This window comes from Bubalus kerabau, chromosome 19 (assembly GCF_029407905.1).
Source record: "Bubalus kerabau isolate K-KA32 ecotype Philippines breed swamp buffalo chromosome 19, PCC_UOA_SB_1v2, whole genome shotgun sequence".
Classification (NCBI taxonomy): Eukaryota; Metazoa; Chordata; class Mammalia; order Artiodactyla; family Bovidae; genus Bubalus; species Bubalus kerabau.
In genome coordinates, this window is record NC_073642.1 from 59,033,109 (window position 1) to 59,058,498 (window position 25,390).

Here is a 25,390-nt window from a genome sequence, read left to right on the forward strand (position 1 = left end):
GGCAGCCCACCAGGCTCCCCTGTCCCTGGGATTCTCTAAGCAAGAACACTGGAGTGGGTTGCCATTTCCTTCTCCAATGCATGAAAGTGAAAAGTGAAAGTGAAGTCGCTCAGTCGTGTCCGACTCTTAATGACCCCATGGACTGTAGCCTACCAGGCTCCTCCGCCCATGGGATTTTCCAGGCAAGAGTACTGGAGTGGGGTGCCATCACCTTCTCTGCAATAGAATGCTACCCAGCCATAAAAAAGAGTGAAATTTTATGATCAGAGGATCAGTCCAAGAAGGCATAACAACTGTAAATACGTATGCACAGAACACAGGAGCACTTCAGTATATAAGGCAAATGTTACAGACACAAAAGAAGAAACAGACAGTAATACAATAATAGTGGGGGACTTTAACACCTCACTTATATCGGTGGACAGATCATCCAGACAGAAAATCAATAAGTAAAAACAGGCCTTAAATAACACATTAGATCAGATGGATTTAATTGGTATTTATAAAGCATTCCATCTGAAAGCAGCAGAATACACATTCTTTTCAAGTGAACATGGAACGTTCTCCAGGATAGATCACATGCTGGGCCACAAAACAAGTCTCGGTAAATTTAGGAAAAATTTGAAATCATACCAGCATCTTTTCTGACCACAATGCTATGAGATTAGAAATCAAATACAAGGGAAAAACCCACAAGCACATGGAGGCTGGATAATATGTTACTGAATAACCAGTGGAACACTGAAAAAAATCAGTGGGTCATGGTGGAGAGTTCTGACAAAAAGTGGTTCACTGGAGAAGGGAATGGCAAACCACTTCAGCATTCTTGCCTTGAGAACCCCATGAACAGTATGAAAAGGCAAAAAGAAAAAATCGAAGAGGAGATAAAAAAAATATCTAGAGACAAAGAAAAATGAAAACACGGTGATCCAAAATCTGTGGGAAGCAGCAAAAGCAGTTCAAGGGGTAAGTTTATAGTGATACAAGGTTACCTCAGAAAACAAGGAAAATCTCAAATAAACAACCTAATGTTACACCTAAAGCAGCAAAAAAGAAGCAGATTCACAGATACAGAGAGTGAACTAGTGGTTACCAGTGGGCAGAAGGAAGCGGCAGGGGCAGTATAGGGGTAGGGGATTAAGAGTACAAACTGTTATGTATAAAAGAAGTTCAAAGATACACTGTGCAATACAAGGAATACAGCCAATATTTTATAATAATCAGGAATGGAGTATATCTTTAAAACTTGTGAATCACTATATTGTACACCTATAACTTATATAATGTTATATAATAACTTCAGTAATTTATATATATATATAATTCAGTACATTATATAATAACTTCAGTTAAAAAAAGAGTAACTTCTTGCTTCTGAGTACATTTAGCCTCTTTACTGTTATTTTCATTTGTCAACATTGATTCTCTTCAGAGACACTATCACTATGCTTCTTACAGAGTTCAACTCTCTTCCTGTACCCACAGCAATAACTTTCCATGATGATTCCTCCACAGCAGGCTTCTGCCCTGGGCCAGGTCTGGGTACCGGGATGAAGACCCGAGAGGCAGCTTTGGGAATGTCAGTCTCAGGGTCCTGGTGGGTGCTGGTGGGGCAAACCCAGGCTGCGTGGCTGATCACAGAGCCATGACAGTGATGAAGGACTCGGGTCTCACAACCAGAAGCACTGGGTAGGGGGAGTTCATCCATCACCCAGCAGAGGCAGAACTCCTTTCCCCCTTCTAATTACACCAATACCAGCCCACTTACAAGCCCTTTATCAGAGACTTGCACAAACTGGAGCATTTATGAGGGGCTGTCTGGGACCTGAAGCCGAGTGGCTGTGTCCTGGTTCCGGGGCAGTCCCCATCCAGCATCGCTGGGGCAGGTTCCCAAGCTCCATTGGTGCTGCTTGCCTTGGAGGAGCTTCAGGGTCCACCCACCCCTCGCAGCTCCCTGTCCCGGTTGCCCAGGACACCCCTGTTGGAACCAAGCCTATTCAGATGTGCAATGTGCCGTCATCCAGAGTCTCATTTTTCTCACCCCTCTGGTGCCACCTGTTTCTAGAGGTCCTCACCTCTCACCTGGATTACTGCAGCAGCCTCCTAGCTCATCTCCCGGCTTCTACCCTGACCCACCATCTGGTCTAGTCTCAACACAGCAGCCAAATTGATCCTATCAGGGGTGAGGCAGATCGTGACCTGAGCCCCATGGGGGCCCCCACTGGACAGTAACTACAGAAGATGCCCTCACAAGGGCCAGTCAGGCTCCACTCCGTCTGCCTCTTCACACTCTAATTTCCCATCCAAACCCCAACTCCCCCCTAGCCCCGCTGGCCCCTGGTTGCTCCTCAGCCACCCCAGGCCTCAGCCTGGCTGTCCTCTCCACCAGACAGCCTCCCCAGGTATGATTGAGTTTTGCTCCCTCACCTTCACATATTTGCTCCATCTTCCCTCCAGCACTGTCTTCCCTCCACGATGCCCAAGCTTGGCTTGCTCTAGTTCAATTTTTTTCCCACAGCACTTACATTTTTAGCATACTCTACAGCCCACAGGTTTGCTGGGTTTACAGTTTTCTCTCTCTCCTCTGCCAGAATGTCAGCTTTGCACCTACAAAGGTTCCATGGTATAGCCCAAGCTCTTGGAATGTAGAATGGCTCAAGAAATATTTGAATGAATAAACGTCTGTGGGCCCTGCCATTGCTTCCCCTAGCCTCAGCTCCTGGCATCCTGGGGACTCTGCCTCCGAACTCCCATAAGAGTACTCACCTCCTCCCTGAAGCCTCCCTGGATTAGACTAAATTTATCACCACCTGACTTCCAATGGTCCCTAAGTGGGAGCCACACATTTGCTTCAGTTCTCAACTTCCTCCCCCTTCATTCTTCTCCACTCTTGAGGAGCAGATATATGGATGCAAGAGGGTAGATATCAGCACCTGGTTACAAATCCCATGAGCTCTCTCCAGCCCTTGGCTCCTCACCCGCTCCCCGCTCACCTCTTCTAGTTTTCCTCCTTCCTCTCTGGCTGCCCTTTTTTTGGGTTCCCTCTTCCCCCAAACCCCAGACTCTGTCCTCCCCACACTCTCCCTAGGCGATTGATCTCCAGTGGTTTTGGTACCAAGCCCACTGGTGCTCCCAGTCCATCCAAAGGCCCAGGTCAGACCTCTGCCCTCAACTCCAGACCCACCAGCTGACCATCTCCCCTGCTGTCCTGTGCCACCTCCAATGGCAAGTGGCAAAGCCTGGAACTCTTGCAGCCATCTCTCCCCCTTTGTGTCCTATCTCCAAAGGCGGAACCTGATCAGACACTGTGATACAGAGTCTTCCCTTTCCCTCATCCCTGATAGTGGCTGGTCATTGAATCCTGAATGGACTCATCTGGGTCTGCCCACAGCCATTGCCTAGTGCAGGCCACAGATTCCTCCCCATCCACTGCATTTAGCCTCCTTCCTCTCTGTCCCCAGGCAGGGCTGAGTAAAGGCTGCTTAGGTGGCAGCCCTCCACTCAGACCCTCCTGGGCTCGGCACCTCCAGGAGAGTGGGCCAGAGATTCCTGCACACTGTCAGGCTTTGCCATGACCCTACTCCTCTCTCACCACGCCTCCCATAACTTCCAATACTGGGATGGGCTGGCTCTGTGCGGCTTCCCAACCTTTGCCCCTGCTGTTCCCTCTGCCAAGCACGCCTGGGCCTCACCTGGAGAATCAGCCACTGCCCTCAGCTCAGCCAGGGCCCCCTGCAAGACATCTGTTCTAGGACAGACCCTCTCCTCTCAGGGGACTAACCCCCTTTAGACTCCACTGAACCTACAACTCCTGTGTGTTCTGCCTCCCCTGGCTGTCCATAGGCATCCCCAAATCCACATGAGATAAGGCAGAACCCTGATTGTGCTCCACTGACTCTTCCCTGGGTTCACCCTCTCTTACCCACTGCATCCTCCTTAGTCTGTGACCTCAGCGGAGAGCTCTCCATATATTTGTTGAATGAGTAAATGTATGTGAATGATTTACTGCTCTTTAAATATATAAATTAGGTATCCTTATGAAAGGAGAACACTCGCTTGAACATGGATGAGCTCTCTTGGGTGCTAAAGAGAGGTGTGGACTGGGACCCATTGGGGTCTGACCAGGGTCAAGGTCACCTGTGGCAATCATGATGGAAGGAGGGGACAGCCTGTAGCAGATGCTGTTCGTGCCCTTCCTGGGCTTGCTGACTGGGCTTGCAACTGCCAGGGCTGCAGCTCTGGTTGAAGAAACAGACCCCACCTCCGTCCAGCCCCAAATAAGACATGGTCCCAAGTGATCCCTGGTAAGTGGCAGACTCTTAAAACAAATGTCAGTCCCTCCCTCTCCCCCACCCCTTGTCCTGGACAGTTTCTCTTCTGTCTGTCTCACTTAGTCACACATGCATTCATATATTCAAACACTCCGTGTGCACTTTCCACGTTAAGCTCTGAGCTGTCTCGGGACAAAGGTAATCAACAGTCCCTGACTCAGGGACTAGATCAGAAACCTAACAGGTCAGGCTGGCTGCTTTGACCAAGATGCACGTGGGACATCCTAGATGAAATCTGTAATAACATTAAACAGCTAACTCTGACAGGGGGATCACCCTGTGCTGGCAGTGTTCTAAACACCGTCACCTTCAGGCTCATGTGACCTCTCAACAGCCCAGAGGAAAACGAGGTCCACACAGAGTCACAGGGTGTCAGAAACAGCCCTCCATCTCAGCGCAACAGGTGGGGCCCTTTAACCAGGATCCAACCCCCCTTCCCGAGCAGGGTTCCCTTCCATTATCAGAGCCACGTCCTCCCTGACCTGTGCCAGGCAGTGGGCAGACCCTACCCATGCCCTCTGAATTCCCTCACAATAACACTGAGGGAGGAGGCTTCATCCTCACTGGGAGATGAGGAAACTGAGGTTCAGAGCGCCCTAGAACACCCAGGGTTATGTGAAATGTCCGGAACAGCAAATCCATAGAGACAGGAAGTAGATTACTGGATGCCAAGGATGGGGGGAGAGGGGGTGTACGAGGAGGTATAGGACTTCTTTTTGGGGTGATAAAAATGCTCTGGGACTAGATAGTAGTGATGGTCACACAGCACTGTAAATAGACTAAAAGCCTTATGCTTTAGAAAACCATCATATACTTTAAAATGGTTAAAACGGTGAATCTGGAGCCCCCAGGAAGTGCATGTTGACCTGGATGTGCGCTCTTGCCGAGATGTGTGTTTTCCTATTTTCATCTCAGGGTTGAGTCTAGACTTCTTACAAGATTCTGAATTCTGGAGGGTAGGAGCCAGTTTGGTCCCAATTCTGGGGTCATCACAGAGCCTGAAGCAGTACTGAGAGGTCACTCATGGGCAAGTCTCATTGGCCTTTTGGCCCCAATTCCATTGTACCTCACTTCTCTTTTTCAGCACAAATCCCTTCCTGCTTCAGACCTCTGGTTACAGTCAAGGGTCTCAGCCTCGATTCATGCAAGAACGACCTCCTTTGAGGGTGGGCCCAGACATCAATCATTTCCCAGGGGATACTGACATGTAGCGGGGCTCAGGCATCCAGCCAGAGGCAGGCAAGGCAATGCACAGTTCATCTCTGCAGCCCCAGGACCTATCTCTTGGCAAACGTTTGTTCAATAAACCAATGAACATAGTTTTTTTATTTGTTTTTCTGCTGTGACGCTTGTGGGATCTCGGTTCCTCCACCAGAGACTAAAACGATGTCCTTGGCAGTGAAACCTCAGAGTCCTCACCACTGGACCACCAGGGAATTCCCTAAATATAGGTTTGTTGAGTAAATTAACATGAATCTGTAATCTTTTATTTGCTGGATACAAGCAAATACATGAAAGACAATTCCATGCACTAAATGGGAAAAATAAAATTCAGCACTTACAAAAATGAAATCAATAAAACAGATAACTAATAAGAACCTATTGTATAGCACAGGGAACTCTACTCAATGCTCCTGGTGACAAAGAGGGGATATACGAACACATATAGCAGATTTGCTTTGCTCTACAGAAGAAACTAACATGACATGGTACAACAACTGGACTCCGATAAACACAAATAAACTCTAAAAATCACTTTTAAAAAAGAGCAGGAAATGATGAAAGATATTACGGATATCAGATGCTCAATTTTAGGCACTAAAAGTCACATTTCAGTGGTACTAATGGTAAAGAATCTGCCTGCCAAGGCGTGAGACACAAGAACTCCAGACATGATCCCTGAATTGGGAAGATCCCCTAAAGGAGGAAACTGCAACCCACTCCAGTATTCTTGCTGGGTATTCCCCTCTGTCACTCCACGGACAGAGGAGCCAGGTAGGCTACAGTCCATGGTGTTGCAAAGAGTCAGAAATGCCTGAGCACACACTTGATGATCAGTGTTGAGGGAAACACAGGGCAGAGCGAGTCCTCTTTATGGATGTGGGAGCTGAGACCTGTTTGGATAAGAGGTTTGACAAGAGTCTGTTTCCTGGGAGTGTGAATGCAGCAGGTACTGGGGTAGGCCCACATATTATTCATGTTCCCACAAGCACCTTCGGAGGACCACATCCTGATTCCCCTTTTGCCAATGAGGAAACAGAATCTCAGGTTGAGTGAGTGCCAGAGCTGGACCCAGCTTCCTGGTCCTTCTACTATTGGACCAGGCAACTGGCACAAAGATTGCAGGACAGATAACCTGCTTTTGGCAAATGATGAACATCCAGCATCCCAAGGTCCGCATCAATGGCGACAGTGAAGACCAGCTTGGCACCAACATGGACAGTGAAACAAGAAACAATCCAAGTGACATGGCCTGTGTTTGATGCCTGGAGTCCCTCATCACACGCCCAGCTTTCCTGGCACCACCTGAGTCTGCTTCATTATCCCACAGCTGAGGCCACAAACATCCGAGAGCAGCCTGTGAGTGATGTCCCGAGGCTCATTCACTCCACAGAAGCTAACAGCATCCTTGCTTCTCCTCCCCCTACAACCACAGCCATCGCCTCGCCTCCAACATCATCTTAAATCAGACTAGGGCTTGACCGCCTCTCCCCTCCCTGACCTGGGCCACCTCACTGGCTCCCCTACCACCACCTGGACTGAAGTGACAGTCCCCTTACTGGGAGCCCGTCTGTAAAGTCTAAATGAGGCCAGGCCACAGCCCTGCTCAAAACCCTCTAGAAGCTTCTGCTCACACTTAAGATAAAACCCCAACCCCTTCCCTGGCCTCCCAGGCCCTCCCTCTGGGCCTCGCCTCCTCCTGTGTTGCTTTGCCCAGCAGCCAGCAGCCACGCTGGTCTTTCACACACTCTGAGCACACGAGGAACTCACACTGCTGTTCCCTCTGCTGAGAACTCTCTTCCCCCAGGTCTTCCTCGCCCATGACTTCCCTCCAAATGGCTCTCAGCTGAAGCGTCATCTCCTGTCCCCAGACCACGCAATCTAAGTGACCACCCAGTCGGTGGCTCAGATAGTAAAGAATCTGCCTGCCATGTGGGAAACCTGGGTTCGATCCCTGGGTTGGAAAGATCCCTTGGAGAAGGAAGTGGCAACCCACTCCAGTATTCTTACCTGAAGAATCCCATGGACAGAGAAGCCTGGCAGGATAAAGTCCATGGGGTCACAAAGAGTCAGACATGACTGAGCAACTAACACTTTCACCCCTTATCAGGTCTTATGATTTTAATTACCTTTATAGCCCAGGTCACCTTCTATTTTTCTGGCACTATTTTTGGTTTATTTTCTGTCCCAGCCCCCCTGCCCTGCCTGTGCATATGCACGGTGACCCTTCCGTCCTGTTCATCATTGTATTCCCCAAATCTTGCACAGTGCCTGGCATATAGAAGAGTGTAAAAATCTTTGCAAAAGAAGCAAATAGTAGCTACTGAGGACCTGTGATGTGCCAGGCACGTGCTAAGGAGCTGGAGCTCTAAGTGGACACAGCAGACACATGGCAGTGACCTATATCTAGCAAAAGACCCAGGCATCAATCAAATAACTGACTAGATATTTTAAGAGTAGGATGGTTGCTATAAAGGAAAATGAAAAAAGTTCAAAGGGTGTGTGCATCTATGTGCATGGTTTTAAAATGTACACAAATTCTCTGACATTCCTCTACCAAGAGATAAAATAGAATTCCCTCTGCCTAGAAGGTGAGCAACCTTGGTCACTTGATTCCGAGGAGCAGAAAGCAGCAGAAATGATGCTGCATGATCTCAGTTACATCCTCAGGGGGGTTCAGCTTCCACCTGCTTCTTAAGCTTAGACCCTAGCTGCCATGCTGAGAGGAAGCCCAGGCCACACGGGGGCATCATGGAGGTGTTCTGGTGAACAAGACCAGCTATGGACCCACCCAACAGCCAGCACCAATCACCAGATACCAGCAAGGAAGCCTTCCAGATGGCTCCAGCCCCAGCCAAATGATTACAGTCACGGGAAAAACCCCAGGCGAGACCCTCCTGGTGAAGCCTGTCACCCTCTGTGATTGTTAGAGGAAAGGATAGGACATTTGTGTTTTCTTTAACCACTAACTTTTGGGGAGACTGACTCTATAGCCATAGAGAACCAGAACAGGGGACGGTGTGACCTCTGGGGAAGTCAGGGAAGGTTTTCCTGGAGAATATTTGAGCTCAGATCTGCCCAAGCTGAGGTTAACTACTTTGAGGGGAAGCCTGGCAGACATGAGGACTAGTGTATACTCCTACAAAGGCGTTGTTCAGTCACTAAGCCATGTCTGACTCTTAACGACCCCGTGGACTGCAGCACTCCAGGCTCCCCTATCCCTCACTATCTCCCAGAGTTTGCTCAAATTCATGTCCATTGAGTCAGTGATGCTATCTAACCATCTCATCCTCTGTTGCCCCCTTCTTTTTTTTGCCTTCAGTTTTTCCAAGTATCAGGGTCTTTTCCAACGTGTCATCTCTTCACATCAGGTGGCCAAAGTATGGAGCTTCAGCATGAGTCCTTCTGATGAATATTGAGGATTGATTTCCTTCAGGATTAACTGGTTTGAGCTCCTTGCAAATGAGTACGTGAGGATTAAATGAGACGAGTAGCACAGAGCTTCCACCTCAAAACGGGAGGGCTGAGTACTGGTTCTTCCTAGTGTGCTGGGTGAGTAATAAAATCATTCTAGAACTTCCACAGTCCCGTTTGTTTCCCTCTTTTAAAACACGGCCCTCAGCACATAGTAGGGGAACCAAGTGACCCCATTCCTATCTCCACCACTGCTGTGCAATCTTGAGGGAGTCAACCTCTTTTCTGGTTTTTCTCTCTCTCTCTTTTTAATGTGGGCTATCTTTGAAGTCTTTATTGAATTAGCTAAAATATTGTTTCTGCTCTATGTTTTGGTTTCTTGGCCACAAGGCACGCAGGATCTTACCTTCCTGACCGTGGGTTGAACCCACATCCCCTGCACTGGAAGGCAAAGTCTTAACCACTGGACCACCAGGGAAGTCCCTGGTTTTTCTAAAAATAAAATACATGCCCAAAACCAAATCCATCTCAGTGCTTTGAGCTCCTTAAAGACAGGTTCTATGGGAATGCAGGCTCACGCCTCTGTGCTGCCATAGCTATTTTTGGCCCCATCAGCCTCAGAAGCAGGTCTCGTGGAGGGGTGTACGTGCTCTTCCTTGAGGGCTGGTACACATCTCCTTCCTTGGCCGCAGCATCTGAGTCACACACGGGGACGAGTGGGCCATCGCTGACATTTACAAAGCCAGCCGGGTCCTGAGCCCTGGTGGCTGCCGTGGGCTTTTCAGTCGGGCCCTCGAGCATGTGTGTTCCTTTGCTTTGCCAGAGTTCACCCCTTGTCCACGCCTTGCAGAAATACCTCCACCCAGGGGCTCTGGGGCTGACCCTGGGGATCACAAGCCTGGTGATGGCTGCCCCTAATGGGGCATGAGTGGTACTCTGGATGAACCTTTACTGTTGAATACCTAGGGGTGTCCACACCTCCTTAAGGCACCACTTCCTCCCCGAGTGTCTAAACAGATACTCCTTTCTCTGTTTAAAAATGGTGCCAGAACCATTTTTAAACAACTCCCAACTTGTAGGTCAGTGACCTAGTATTTATTATTACTAAATAGATATCATTTATTATTAGTTATCATTAATATTACTTATGAACTGCCATTGATTGAGTGTTAACTTGGGTTCCAGGTTCTGTGCTGTGTGAACTTTATACCATCAAATTCTCACAAGTGCCCATATGCAGTGGGTATTGTCATTCGCCTCATTTTACAGATGTGTGGAAATTGAAGCTCCAAGCAATTAGGGCTGTGTTGCCCAAGCCACTTGGCTCATGAACAAGACTGGACCCCAGATCTAGACGGCAGGACAGCCAGGCTGAGCCACTGTGCTGTAACACCACTTTTAAGCATGTCGTCTTTGCTAAGTACAGGCTGTATAATTTCCAGTCTTCACTGCAATGCCTCTGCAGGTAAGTATCACTGGCTCCATTTTACAGATGAGGGAACTGAGGCTGAGAAGAATAAGACATGCCCAGTGTCACAGAGCTAAGAGTGGAAGAGCTGCATCTGACTCCAAAGTCTCTTGATTTGATTGCCATCCTCTAGGATGCTGGTTCTCAAAGGGTGCACCCTGGCTGGGGTAGGGTTTGAGGGTGGTGGGGAGTGGAATCAGTTTTACCTGATAATGTTTTAGAAATGCAAAATCCTTGGTCCCACCCCCCAAACCTACTGAATCAGGAATCCTGGCGATGGAATCTGGCAACCAAGATTAAACAAGCCCTCCAGGGGATTCTGACCATACTCTGCTTTTGAGAACTGCTGGTCTAGTGCCTCACACAGTTTGCAAATTTTACAGTGCAAAGCGCTGTGGGCAGAGCTTGGAAAACAAAGCACAGAAAGTGGAGATGCTATTCAAGAATCTTCCGCATCAAAGAACACTTTCCAGGATCCTTCTCAACCATCAGGCAAGACAGGGCAGGGCTGTCTCCACAGACATCCAAGGTTGCTGGGAGTGGCAGCTGAGCTGGGAGCCCACAGGGAAACATGGGCCAAGCTGCCCCTATGATCAGCAAGTTCTAGTATGAAAGTGGGATGGGGAGAGCAGTGCTCTTGAAAGTTTCACGGTGGAACAAAAACAAGCACAGCAAAAACAACAAGAAATAAACTGAAAAACCATGTTGCCTTTGCTAGAAGGGTGGCCCAGTAATAGATGACCCACCATCCCGGCTTGCCCAGGATGACTAAAGAGTTTCTGGGTGAGAAAAGGAGTATTCCCTGCCATGTCAGTAAACAAGGATGTCACAGTCATTAGCGACTGCAGCCTCCAAAGTGAGTTCCTAAGCCTTAAGGGCACTCAGGAAGAGGAATACCTGGGGTCTAGTGGCCCTCAAGACTGCAGCCACTCCCTACAGTGAGCCCCAAGGGAGCTCAGGATGTGAAAAATATGGGATTCTGGCCCAGGACAGCTGAGATGCATATGAAAGGAATGAATGCAGACAGCCCAGACTCTTGCATCTTCCCATACAGAGAAAAGCACTAAATTTCTTAACTTGGGATATCTGGCTTTCTTTAAGTAACAATAATCTTTTGATGTTCAGACTACCTGTCCATTGTTGCAAAACTTCTATATAACCCTCGCTTCCTTGGAACAGTTCTCCCAGGGTCACCTGCGACGCTGTCTCCCAGACTTGAAGTCCTAAAAATTCTCATCTAATAAAACATAACTCTCAACTTTTGCTGCTGCTGCTGCTGCTGCTGCTGCTGCTAAGTCGCTTCAGTCGTGTCCGACTCTGTGCGACCCCATAGACGGCAGCCCACAAGGCTCCCCCGTCCCTAGAATTCTCCAGGCAAGAACACTGGAGTGGGTTGCTATTTCCTTCTCCAGTGCATGAAAGTGAAAAGTGAAAGGGAAGTCGCTCAGTCATGTCCGACTCTTCACGACCCCATGGACTGCAGCCTACCAGGCTCCTCCATCCATGGGATTTTCCAGGCAAGAGTACTGGAGTGGGTTGCCATTGCCTTCTCCGTCTTAACTTTTAGGTTGTGACTATTTTTTAAGTTGACACTTGGATGCGGAGCTTCCAGGGCTAAAGCCAGGAGAGTCCCAGCCAACCCAGGACATTCTGCTTGCCGTGAGCAGCAGGGCAGCCGCAGGTGCTATTTGGATGAAAGGGGAGACCTGCCTGGCCACAGGGACGATGCCCCACAATTCTGGCAAATATTTCTGATCCATCCTTACAGGAGTGTTTACCTGTCTGCCTGAGCAGGTGCAGAGGTTTCCTTTGTGTGCTCTTTCTCCTTCTACCCCAGACACACACCCTGAAGCCCACACTCCTGAAGAAGGACATTCTACAGCAGGGCACCTCCTGTGTGATCCTGATGCTCCTAACTCAGGGCCTCTGCTTCAGCCACTCTAAGAACTGTCTGGCCTCCTCTGCTCCTACCTATCCAAGGTCTACCTGGGAATTCTCCCATGTCATCCTGGATCCTCCTTTCCTGCCTTTTTCAGAATTAAATATCCTTCCCCAAAGCACTGTTTCCTTTCCCAAGTCTAACAGTCCGAGGTAGCTCTTCATCAGAATGATTTTCATGAAACAGTTAGCAGCAATGGATACTAGTCCAGTGTCCACTGACATGAATCCTCCAGTCAACCCCATTGGTAGGTGAAAATCTTACACCTTAAACTCAAACTTAAGTTTACTAGCCCTTTCTGAACACTCCTACACTGTTGGTAGGAATGTACATTGGTGCAGCTACTATGGAGAACAGGGACGCGCCTTTAAAAACTAAAAATAGAGCTCCCATATGATCTGGCAATCCCACTCCTAGGTATATATCTGGAGGAAATCATAACTCAAAAAGATACATGCACCCTGGTGTTCATTGCAGCATTGTTTACAATAGCCAAGATACGGAAGCAACCTAGGTGTTCTACCACAGATGAGATAAAGAAGATGTGTTTTACACACACACACACACATACACACACACATATATATATTACTCAGTCATAAAAAAAGAATGAAATAATGTCATTTGCAGCAACATGGATGGACCTAGAGATTATCATACTAAGCCAGACAGAGAAATATAAATGATACTGCTTATGTGTGGAACCTTAAAAACTGATGCAAATGAACTCATTTACAAAACAAATAGACTCAAAGACTTAGAAAACCAACTTACATTACCAAAGGAGAAAGGTGGGTGGGGGAAGGGATAAATTAGGAGGTTAATATCAACATACACATTCTACCATATATAAAATACAAAATCAACAAGGACCTACTGTATAGCACAGAAAACTCTACTCAATACTCTGTAATAACCTATATGGGAAAAGAATCTGAGAAGAAATCGATGTTTGTATATGTGTAACTGAATCTCTGTGTTGTACACCTGAAACTAACACAACACTGTTAATCAACTATACACCAAGATAAAATTCAAAAAATCTTACCAGCCCTCTCAAAATCGTGCAGAGGAAGTGGCAGTGCTAGCGCACCAACCCAGGCTCAGGGCCTCGGCCTCTTAAGCTGTGTTCTCAGTTTTTTTTCATTACTCAGGCCATGAGGGTGAGGACGAGTCCCCTTGGGCCTCCAGTGCACTCAACACATGACTGGATGCAGAGCAGACACTCAACAAACATTCAGCAGGTAAATCAGAAGCCCTTGTGAGTGGCTGGGGTGCAGGCACCTCTGATGACCAAAGGATCAAAGCTCTGCATCCTCGGAAACTCTTCAGTCCTGGCCAAACTGGGATGGTGGGTCACCTATTGCTGGAGCCAGCCAGATGCTCCGAGCCACTGTATTCAGAAAGACGGCAGGAAGGATCCTCCCATGAACATCCTCTGCAGAAGATGGGCTGCTGGACCATGAGCTCCCTGCAGGCAGGAGCTGCCCCCTCTTGCTCACCATTTATGTCCTAGCCCCTGGCATGTGCCAGTACCTGGGGAGCTCTGTGCACACCTGCTGAATGACCACACAGGCTTCACAGCATTGAAGTCCTGTTCCCCCTGGGGGAGGCTAATTCCCCAAGGATTACAGAATGAGCGTTAGTTGTGCATGTGGCCATAGGTCTGTCTGACATTACTGGGCTGTACTCAAGGGTAAGCTTCTGGGCTGAGCTCAGTGAGGACCAAGAGAGTATATAAAACACATTCTCCATCACTGGTCTAATCTACCAGGCATACCAAGGCTATGGTGTTACATCCACTCTCCTCCTGCCCAGCATCTAAATCATCATCCTTAGGTTACAACCCCTCTACCTGGATTTTCCTTTGAGAAGCCACCATCCCCTTAACCCCTATCCATATACTTCAACTGTCCAGGGTGGTCACATGGCCCAGGCCCGGCCAATCAGCACATTCCATCTCACAGGCTACCATGATTGGTCTAAGGGTGGACATGTGACTCAAGCTGGTCCAATGAAAGTCAGCCTTGGGGTGACTTTCACCTTAGATGAATGATTGAGAAAGAGAAGCTCTCCCAGTGAAGAGATGACTAACTGTAAGGCTGATGGAATCCTGGAAACTGGAGCCACAGGGACTGGGCCAGCTTGAGAGAAAAGGAGACCCAGGAGAAATCAGAAGAGAGAGATGGAGACAGAAACCCAGTTCATCATATAAGACCTGTTGCTGGAATATTCCAACACATGAGCCAAAAACCAAACATCTCTCTCTAGCTTTCACATCACTCATGCCACTTCAAGATGGGTTTCTGCCACTCCTAACTGAAAAAGTTGCATCACAGAATCAAACAACTCCTGCTGTCCTCTCACCCAGAAGTGTCCTCAGGCCCCAAGCTTACATGAGGCATCTGGCACTCATACTTGGCACTCCTGCCCACTTCTCTACAGCCCCCCGCCTGGCTTCAGGCCTTCGTAGGTGATCTGGGGCCTGGAGTATCTCAAGGGTCCCCACTTGACCCCAGTCAGGCAGCTCACCCCAATCCACCCGCTATGTCGTCAGAAAAGTTAACTTTCTGAAGCAGACGGCATGTTACTTCTTTGCTTAATACCTCCATGGGTTCGTGACTACCCAGAGCAGGGTTTCCTAAAGGAGGAAGTGAATGTCCCTGTAGGTAAGTGAGCTGGTCTTAGACAGCACATAGAGCTGGCACCCAGACACATGGTAATAGAACAAGAAACTTAAGCTCCTTTTGATTCTCTTGCAAACCTTCTGATTTCTTTCTAGAGAACATCTCTGCACGGGGCACGTGTGGCCCTGACAGGTCTCTCCAACCTACTGCGCTCCCTTTTCAGCAGAAAGAGCGAAGGCCTCGAGCTCAGACTCTTCCATGACAGGCCGGAACATTAAAATGCTGGTTTGTGTCCATCGCCTTTGTTTTTACCGTCACCTTCTATTTATGTAAGTGATTCCGGTTTTGCACTGAGAATAGTTACAGAAAGTTTCCTTTGGAGACTAATTTGTATAAACACAAAAGTGAGTCTGTTTAAAGTAAAAAAAAAAAAAAAAAAAAGGCAAACCACAGGAGGCATTTGGATACGGTGAATGTTTGGCAAACAACGGTGAAACAGGATGAAATGTAACCTACTCAGCCAGGCACACAAGGCCCGTCACTGTCCACCCCTTGACATTCCTTCAAACCCTCGGAGGGGCTTGGGCCTCCTGAGACGACTTGCAGAGTCATACCTCTAAGACTTTGCTCTTGCCGTTCCTCCTGCCCAGATGCCCTTTCCCCATAACCTCCTCATGGACCTGGAACAATTTCACTTACTATGAAGACCCAAGTCAATGTCACTGTTTCCTGTGGTTGGAGTTTGGTCCAACTACTCCAGGATTTTCAATGGAGCAATTTCTGTGCTCCCTCAGGTGACTTTGTGTGGGTTCCTTGAGGCCAAGAGATCCCAGAAACCAGAATGGCCTTTCAGGTCTGTGTCTGGCACTAGAGGCTCAGTTAGCACAAGATGAACTGAACAGACTCTAACTGGGGGATGTGTATCCATCAGGTACCAACACACCTGGAGGCAGCGCAGACCTAGAGTCTGAAGAGTGGAGGGAGAAGGAATTCTAAGGCAGGGAAGGGAGTGAGGGGCAGGGGCCTGAGGCCGGGCCCCACAGCTTTCCTTCAGGAGAGAGGAGAAAGGTGAGCATCTTGGGATAGTGGGATCCTGCGTGGTACCGCAGCAGAGGGCCTGGTAGGCTGAGGCTCTTGACTCTAACGTGCATCTGAATCCCCTCAGAGCTTGTCAGGATGCCAACTCCGCAGCCCCACCCCAAAGGCTCTGACTTGGTGGGTTACAGTGAGCCTGTAAAGCTCCACTTTAAAACGAATGCTTCAGGCAACGTTGAGGGCCACTCTCTGAAAAGCACTGAGCCACAAGTGTCAGGGAAGACTGGACACAGGTAGGGACCCTAGGGCTTCCCTGGCGGCTCAGAATCTGCCTCCAATGCGAGAGACATGGGTTCAATCCCTGGGGAAGGGAATGGCAACCCACTCTAGGATTCTTGCCTGGAGAATTCCATGGACAGAGGAGCCTGGCGGGCTGTAGTCCATGGGTCACAAAGAGTTGGATACAACTGAGATACGAGCACTTTCACTTTTTGGGGCGGGGGGCGGAACCTATAGACAAAATGCAGAAATACACATGAACTGCCAAAGGTCCCCCAGCACACTGCATCCCGGCCTGGACACTGAGAGCCTGGAAACAGGGCTTACCAGAGAACAAACCTCGTCAAGGTTATTTCAAATATGCCCCAAATAACTCAACAGAGATATGTTTAATGAGGTGGATCCACGCATGAGCTCGCACATTCTACAGGCCGCAACTTGGGTGATCCAATCAAAATACAGAATCTCTTGTTAGAGACCTTATCAACTGGCAATTGTAGACATGGAACTTAACCCCTGCCAGTCAGGACCGAGGCTCTTTCTGGCTAAAGAAGCCCTCCTTTGTTTACGATCAAATTGTTCAGAGATGAAATCCAGGCAAACAACTGGGGGTTGCGGTGGAGGGGGAGGTTAGCAGAATAGACTGCAAATAGCTGGGAGGTATCTGTGTAACTTTGTTCCCAGAGCCTCCACCTGGGTTCTATACTAATTGCTGTCTTTCATGTGAACGGAAATCAGAAAACGCAACTGTGCTCATGGGAGGGGGATTTCAGGCCAGCGTCCGCGGCTGCCCCCTCTTCAAGGTCTGGCCTTCGGAACAATCCAGGCAGAGTCACTCATCAAATGGAGATTGACTTTTATCTGATTATCTGATGGAGAAACATCCTTCTCCATCTCACAGGAGCACACTGTGGGAAAGGCGTTTTGCAGACTGCAGGGAAAAGTTGGGCCTTGGCTTCCCTCCTGCTCGGCCAGTGGAAAATTACAAAGAAAGCAAGGCTGTCCTCTGCTCTCCTCAGGGGTTCTTCCTGGGCCCCGGAAAACACAGAGAGAAACCGGAAACACGGAGCAAGCCTGTGCTTACCTGGGGCGGAGAGGAGTCTGGGAGGTGGCGGGGGCGGGGGTGGTGGTGGCAGCGGGGGCGGGGGCCGGCACTGGCAGACGTGTTGACAGCTGTCGGTCACCTTGGAGCAGGACTTCTGGGGCTCACCATGCGTCACCTGCAGAAATGGGCACAGGTGCCCAGGAGAAGCCAGTGAGGCAACTGGGAGCCCAGATGCTCCCTCCCCACCGCTTCCCCCAACACACCTCACCACCCCCGGCCTCGGCAGGAAGGACAGAAGTTGGGTTGGCTCAAAGGAAATGACTTTATGGGAGGCTGGCCTGGGAGGACTGGAGAGCAAGGTTTCATTTCTAGCCCTGCCAGGAACCAGCCATGGGACCGGGGCAATAGGTTTGGGTACCCGTGAGAGGCAAACGAGTGCTCAAAGGTGAACTAGAATCTCCCTATCAAACAAACGAAACTGAGGCCCAGGCAGGAGAAGTGGCCGCCTGAGGCTCTCACACCCAGACTAGAACACTGATTCCACCTCCTCAGTAACCTGACCCACTGCCTGCTTCTCCAGTCTTCCTCGCTACGGGGCAGGACCAAGCCCCGGCCTCCTCTCTGGCCACAGCTCTTGATGGCCTTCCTGTGTCCACTCTGGGCCAAGGTCCCCTCATCTTGAAGGAGGCCTCTTACCCAGCCAGGCCTCTTCTTTGGTGGCTGTGTGACTAAGGGGACCGGAGCAACATTCCCAGTGTTATCCACGAGGCCCCCGAGTGGTCTTGTGGGAAACACACCTGATCAAACTGCCTGCATTCAGCCCCCACAAACCCTGAATGCCTGTCCACAGCTCAGGGGATCCCGTGGCCACAGGGCCCTGCGCGGGAGGGCAGCCCTCCCTTCATGCTCTGGCCCTCTGCTCTGCTCTCAAAGCCCTCTTTCCGGTCCTTGGCTCCTGACTGTGCTCCTGCCTTTTGCAATGGCTGCTCCAATGGCCTGGAATTTTCTCCCACACCTTTCGCCCTGCTTTCCCATTTTTCAGCTCAGCTATCACCTCCTCAGGGAAGCATCTCTGACCGCCCTGGCCAGGTCATCTCGCTGTTACAAGCCCTCTTGGTACTGGATTTCACTCTATGGGACAGAAATCCACATTAGAGTGTTTACCTAGTTCATTCTCCTGTTTACTGGACTCTAAGGTCTCTGGGGTCAGGAGTCAGGCCTTTTTCCTCTCGCCATCATATCACCTAAGCAAATGCCTGAAATTCACCAGAATCCACACCTCTTGAATCGTGGGTTGGTGTTCTTTCGACTTCAGTCCCAGTCTCCCCATGTGTAAGCTACACATGGGGGAGACTACACAAAGGGGAGCAAAAGTGGGTGGGTGTTCACCTAGGGGATGCCAGCCCTGCCTGCTCGTTAGACTCTCCAGGCATCTTTAAAAGATACTCATGCCTGAGCCTCTCTCATGCCAGTCAAGTCAGAATTTCTGCAGGTGGAGCTGGGCATGCGAATTTTGTTGAAGCATCCTGGGTTAAACTTCCAGTGCGTAGCCAGTGAGAGAATGGCTGGTTTAGACCCACTCTCAGCATCCCTCATGGCAGACAGCCATACATCTTTGAGCCTAGTATTTTCTGTCTGTCCTGGAAAACAGCTGATTTAAAGACATGAAGGAAGGAGTTGGTGGTCACCTGCTACCTCAGGGAGGGCCACAGTTCATTTCTCTGGCTGTCATCTCCCATGAATACAAACCCACGACCTCAGTTTCTCTGCAACCGGCCAGGGTAGGCCTGCCTTTGGAGGCCAGTGTAGACCCTCTGCTGCACGTGTCCTGGGCTGGCAGAGACAGCCAGCAGGGCTCGGCTGCTCCCTTGACATGTAGCAGAAGTGAACAGGATGGGTAATGGCACCAGGAGGTGGACTGATTTACAGCCCTGACTGAATATCTACAAGGCCATGAAGCTCCTGCTCACCACCTTTTAGTGTTTTTAAAGGACCACTGACTGCATTTCAAACCCTGGAAGGCCATCTTATCTTGCAAGAACATATCATCAGATGGTGAGCCTTTTCTCGGTTGTCTTATGGAGACGATGAACTCCTTAGACGTCACGGCCAAACCACTGGCTTCTCCCCCAGCGCAGTGGTCAGCCCTCTCATCACCCATCATGGAAACTGTTCTCTGGATTCCGACCTTCCAAGACCCTGGGGCCTGCGTGAAAGCTCCCTTTTCCCAACCGCTGGTCTCTGAGATCGCTTCTACACTGAACTCCACCAAGTGCGTGAACATCAAGCAATGCCGTTGCCAAAGCAATCACTTCTGCACCCTCCAAGGTGCAGTTCACACGAGAAGGTTCACGACGAGCACGTTTGTTTAACCTGGCCCAACCCAGTGACCTATTTCTGTGAGAGGCTAGGAGGGCACAGATGGATCAGAGGGCTTCATGTGATGAAATTACAAGCAGAGAAACCAGGACGGAGTTTCGAGGCGGAAGGGGGCGGGGAAGTGAAGGCACACCCTACATCTTAAACATCTGGTCTCTGGAATCACGGTCCCACTGAAAAGGGAGTGAGCACAACTGCTTAACCAACCATAAGAACACACTAATATTGTCACCACCCTATTAGCCAGCCTGGGTGGGCTATCCTCCCGGAGGCGGGGGCCCACTTGGGTTCCTCACTGGTTTGGACCAGTACAAGCCTGTGGCCGCTGAAGCTCCCTTGACTGACAGCGGGTAACACAGGCCCTGCATCCACATCTGTATATCCTTCAGGCCCAGCTCTTACACGGTCTTCCTGGGCAAGCCATCCTGAAGCCCACAGCCCCCAGAATTAGACCCAGCTACCCAGTGCTGCCCCTTCACTTCATAAACCCTCTTCTCTGCGGCACTTTCCCCCCCGTTACGTAATGTCTGTCTCTGCACCACCCGCCACCCCCCCACCCCAACCAGACACACACACACACACTAAGTTGTGAGCATCTTGGAACAGAAAGGCAGGTGGGTCTGTGCTTTATGATTCCTGATGGAACATGATTTCCTGAGCCCTACTGTGTGTCAGTCATGGGACACAGGCACTGATTCCACCACGAGAATAACTGAGAGATGGAGCTGGTATCATTCATACTTATAGGAAGACATGCTGGGCAAGGCTAAGTGATGGACCAGAGTTGCACCGGGCCCGACACTCAGCTGGTGCTCAGTGCAAACGTGTGCTGTGGAAGGTCTGCCCAGCAGTGGAGAAACATGGAACCTACCCCGGACCCCAGCTCCAGGATCACTAGTTCCATGGATTGGCAGTGTTTTGTTTAGACCAGTAAAGAGGAATCCTCAATACCACACGCTTGTCTCAATCCCTGGCCTGGTTGGGTTACATCCTGGGAAGTCTCACAGGAGAGTAAACTTGCCCCTGAAGTCACCTGCTCTTCGCTGGACTTGACCAAGAAGGAGCAGAGGCCCAGAGAGGGACAATGACCCACCTAAAGCCTGCATCGTGACTTCCTGTGGCCGCTTTTTATTCCAGTTTTACCATCACCTGCCTTCCTTTCCCCGCTCTGCAGTGTTCTCCTGAGGCCAGAATCCTGAGGTCCAGAGAGGCCCCGAGAGGTCCCGCAGTCACCTGCATTTGGTCCCTGGCACAGTAGTCTGGGGAACACGGGGCTCGTGGCAGCCAGTTCCCACACCTGGCCTCCTCAGGAGTCCCTGACTCCATCTACTTCTCATTCCACGGCCACAGCCCTAAACCAAGGCACCACCACGTCTTCACAGCTCCCTCGCCTCTCTCCAGGCAAACTATAGGACACCCTGTAAAGTTTTAGGTAAATAATAAACACTTTTAAGTATAAATATGTTCCAAAGATTGTATGGAGTGTACCTATGTTCAAGAATAATCCATTGTCTATCTGAAAATTTAACTGGACAGTCTATATTCTTTTTAAAGATGTGGACCTTTTTTTAAAGCCTGTATTGAACTTGTTACAATATCGCCTCTCTTTCACGTGTTGATTTTTTGGCCACCAGGCATGTAGGATCTTAACTCTCCGACCAAGAACTAAAACCACACCCCCTGCCTTGGAAGGCAAAGTCTTAACCACTGGTTCACAACGGAAGTCCCCAGCTTGTGTTTTTATTTGCTAAATCTGGCAGCCTGATTCTCATCACCCCTTGCCTCAATCCTTCCCTGAATCCTAATCTTCTGTTGAAGCTGGTTGGAGATTTCTAAAATGCTAATTTAAGACTGTGTCATCTCTTTCTTAGAAAAACTTTCCCTGGCCCCCAAAGTCTTCAGGATCAAGCCCAAACTGTAGGACACGATGTTAGTGGCTTACAACAGAGGCCTCACCTGGGGAACCCCTCCCCGGGGTTCTTCCAGTGCCCTGCCCTCTCCTCCCACTGGGGGGCTGTTCCCTCCAGTCTGGACACTTCACTCAACTCACAGCTGCATCCTGACTCCTGACTTCTCGTTCCTGTCTCGGCTAAAGCACTGTACCTACATTTTCTCTGGATCTTCTACCAGCTCCCATCTCTAAGCTATTTGCTCCTACCAAGCGTACTTGCCTACCATGACTTGTTTAACAATCTCTCCAGTTGCTAGACTGTCAGTGCCATGAAGGCAGGGACCACTACATTTCCCTTGCCCTTAACACAGGGCCTGGCAAACAGTAGGTGCCGGATAAATGCAGCTGACTAAATAAGTGAAGCTGTAATGACTGTCCACAGGGGCGGGGGCTTGGCAATTGCTTGGGTCCGGGATGGTTCCTTGTTGCCGCTCAGAGACCCACAAGCCCGGATCTGAGCCTGTCTCTCTGACGACTGCTTTCGGAGGGCGCCCACAAAGATGATGGCTCCTGACATCTTTTATCAAGACAGGCCAGCACCACAGTAACTTGATGAGACACACTCCTGTCACACTTAATAAATTCGCCAGCCTGTCATCCTCTTCACTTGCAGAAAAAAAGGACTCATCGGGAAGTTAACTTAGAAGAACCCTAAATCACAGAAGCTCAGAAGCTCAATTCCAGACACATGAAGGAAAAAAGAGAGAAAAGGCTTAACAGTGCCCCCACCAACCTTGCGGCTATTTAATGTCATCTGACTTTAATGATTAAGTTTCTTTTCATCCAGGAAGCAGCCAGAGGCTCCGGGGCTGATCTCAAGGTTGGAATCTGGTGCTTGGAGGGGCCACACAGAGCTCTGGCTTCATCAACCATCCTGTTAATTACAGGACTTGGTTGTGCTGGCTCACACTGCCAGATGTTTACAACTCCTCCAGCAAAAAGCTCATAAAAGCATAGACCGATTTTTTTCTATTCAAGAAACTCCTGTGACGTCACACATGATAATCTCTCCACTTAAAGGGAAACACATGGCTTTGTGCACTTCAACTTTTCTCCCCTCTCTTCTTCTGAATTCAGTTCTGTTGCTCAAAAACCAGATCGATTCATTCCAAAGCCCCCTTTCCCCTTGGCTTCTCAGCCCTTATCATTTGTAGATTATTTTTCCAGTGCCTCCAGCCAAGATTTTATCCATTCTACTTGTCTGGAGGGTTTCTTTCTAATTGATTTTCACAAAAATTGATTTATATTGAGTAAGGACATCTGAAACACACACACACACACACATTTGCTGGTGGAAGTACTGCCTGGCTGAAGGACATTGCTTAAAAAAGGAGCTACTTTACAGAATTACTTCTCTTGGTGGGGGGTGTGTGGGGAGGTGTCAGGTCTCCTGTCTCTATCCTGCTAGCTCCCACAGCAGAATTCCAGTTCTTGGAGATCAACAACGTCACCATGTTGCTCTCCATACTAGCTGGAAAAGTCTCCCAGAAGAGGGCAAACTGTAAACAAATGAATATAAAAAGGAAGTGAGCTGAACGTCTGAGGTTCAGCTAAAAGTTGAATGAGAAGAACTGGTCCCAAACCGCCCAAATGTTTAGAAGTGACAAAATTCTGAATCCCGAGAAGGCACAGCTGAGTTTAATAGCTGCCGTTTCACACATTAAACAAAGCTGTCAATTCCTAAAGGAAAACAATTGTGAGTGAGACAGACGCAAGCCAGAGAAGAGAGCAGAGGATGCGGCTGGTGCTGGCGAAGGGGGAGTGTATACATCCCCCTTCCCCCACTCAAGCAGACCCACTTTCTCAAGCTCTCCACCTAGATAGGTGGTTCCAGCATTATGGCCCCTAGTTATCTCCCAGTGGTCACTAGGGCTGCCATCCCAACAGGACTGACCAAGTTCGTTCTCAGCGGGGCCCTGTCGCTTGGGACAGCTCATGAAACTTGGTGGCCTGGCAAGCAGTGTTGCCCCATCCCTTCTTCTCTGAACTGTCACCTCCTACTCGGGGCAACTATCTGAATAGTCCCCAGCCCCCAAAATGCCACCAGGAGAACATGAAGCTGCAAATATCCCAGAGTGGATATTTCAGTGTCTGAAATGGTAAAAATGTCCTCCAGACCCTACGGAACCTCTAACAATTCAAAAGTGTTGCTGGGACTATATAGCGATCAACAGAGTACCTGGCTAGCCACACAGATGAGCCATGTTACTATTGGTGACTTCCTAACATCAATAATGGCAGAAACAACGTCCATTCAGTGTTTAGTATGGTTGAGGCACCAAGCTAAACAATCTTTATCTCATCAGGTACTTATAATTGCACAGTGAGGAAGTAGAAACTAAGGTCCAGAGAGGGTAAGCACACTGCCTAAAGTTCCCCAGCTGGTAAGAGGCAGAGCTGGAGCTCAAAATTCACCGTGCGTATGTGCTAAGTCGCTTTGGTCATGTCCAATTCTTTGCAACCCCAAGGACTGCAGCCTGCCAGGCTCCTCTGTCCATGGGATTCTCCAGGCAACAATACTGGAGGGGGTTGCCAAGCCCTCCTCCAGGGGACCTTCCCAACCCAAGGAGCTGGCAACAAATTTCACCTCTTCACCATTCCAATGGACCACTGACTGTGTGTTCTGGGAAGCACCAGGGACCATCCCATCTATCCATCTCTCTGACCCTAACACAGGTCACTGGAGTTGGTGGCTATTTGGTCTCTGTCCAGGAGGCATGGTGGGCCCAGGGTGAGGATACCATCCTCCGGCAATCCTTAGAGATGGACAACACCTTCCTACATTCCCCCATCAATAGCCACTTTGCAAAATCTGCCCCACATCCTCAGCTCCACTGTCTGCAAGAAGCACAGTCGCTTCTGTGTTGAAGTCCAGTTTAAGAAGGCTACTGTGAAGTTTTACTAAAGGCTCTGATAGGAAATCAAGAAGGTATATTCTTGGGATCATTTTTTCTTTCTAAGTTTGCCAAAGCTCTCAGGTTTCTTTCTCTGCATTTCTGCAATGGAATATTATCATCCAGAAGGCATTCCCTGTGACCTATCTGTTCCAAGGCGCTGTCCTGCAGGCCTCACTCAGCAGGCCAGGACTGAAGTCTCCTTCAGGAGTTTCTTATCTTTCCACGGCCAGAGTACCGGGAGCCGGAGCATCTTTTCTTTCCCTAAACTCGTCCCAGGACCAATCGGACGGGCAACCGCAGAAAGCCAGGGTCGTGGGACTGAAGGGACAACCACCCCCTACCCCGTCCTGCCCAGGAGGTCGTCCTGGGCGCGCAGCCCGCGCCGCCGCTCACCTGCACGAAGCCCCAGAGCGGGTGGAGCGCGCAGTGCAGCAGCAGTGACGGCCAGCAGCAACCTCGGCGCAGCACCAGATCCCGGAGGAGCATCTCGGCCCGCGGCTCCCGCTCCCGGGGCGAACTGTCAGGGGAGCAAAGCTCGAGTCAGCCGGGCTCCACGGGCACCATCCTGGTGGCGCACCCGCACCCGCAGCAGTCCGAACGCAGTGGGCACTCCCCGCACCCTGGGGCACCCTCGTGACCCAAGCCTGGCCCTTCACTCCAGCTTGCACCCTCGCCGACCCTTGGTGCACACTCACGGAGGCCGGCATTCCGGAATTCACACTCCGTCGTAGCGCACGCCCCCCAAATCCTGCGTGCGTACCTTGGCCCCAGGCACACCTCCAGAAACAGCCAAGCGCTCTTCCC

The 25,390-nt window shown here is 49.7% G+C and overlaps 1 protein-coding gene across 1 annotated transcript in view; it reads right to left on the reverse strand.

Annotated features, from left to right (window-relative positions):
- PRIMA1 (proline rich membrane anchor 1) overlaps window positions 1-25,183 on the reverse strand; it is a 68,374-nt gene extending 43,191 nt beyond the window's left edge. The window contains exons 1-2 of the mRNA XM_055556020.1: window positions 24,980-25,183; window positions 17,399-17,534 (exon numbers count right to left, since the gene is read on the reverse strand). Of these exons, the coding sequence (XP_055411995.1) occupies window positions 17,399-17,534; window positions 24,980-25,072 (229 nt within the window). The 5' untranslated portion in view covers window positions 25,073-25,183. The remainder of the gene's footprint in view (window positions 1-17,398; window positions 17,535-24,979) is intronic.
- Window positions 25,184-25,390: the final 207 nt, after the last annotated feature.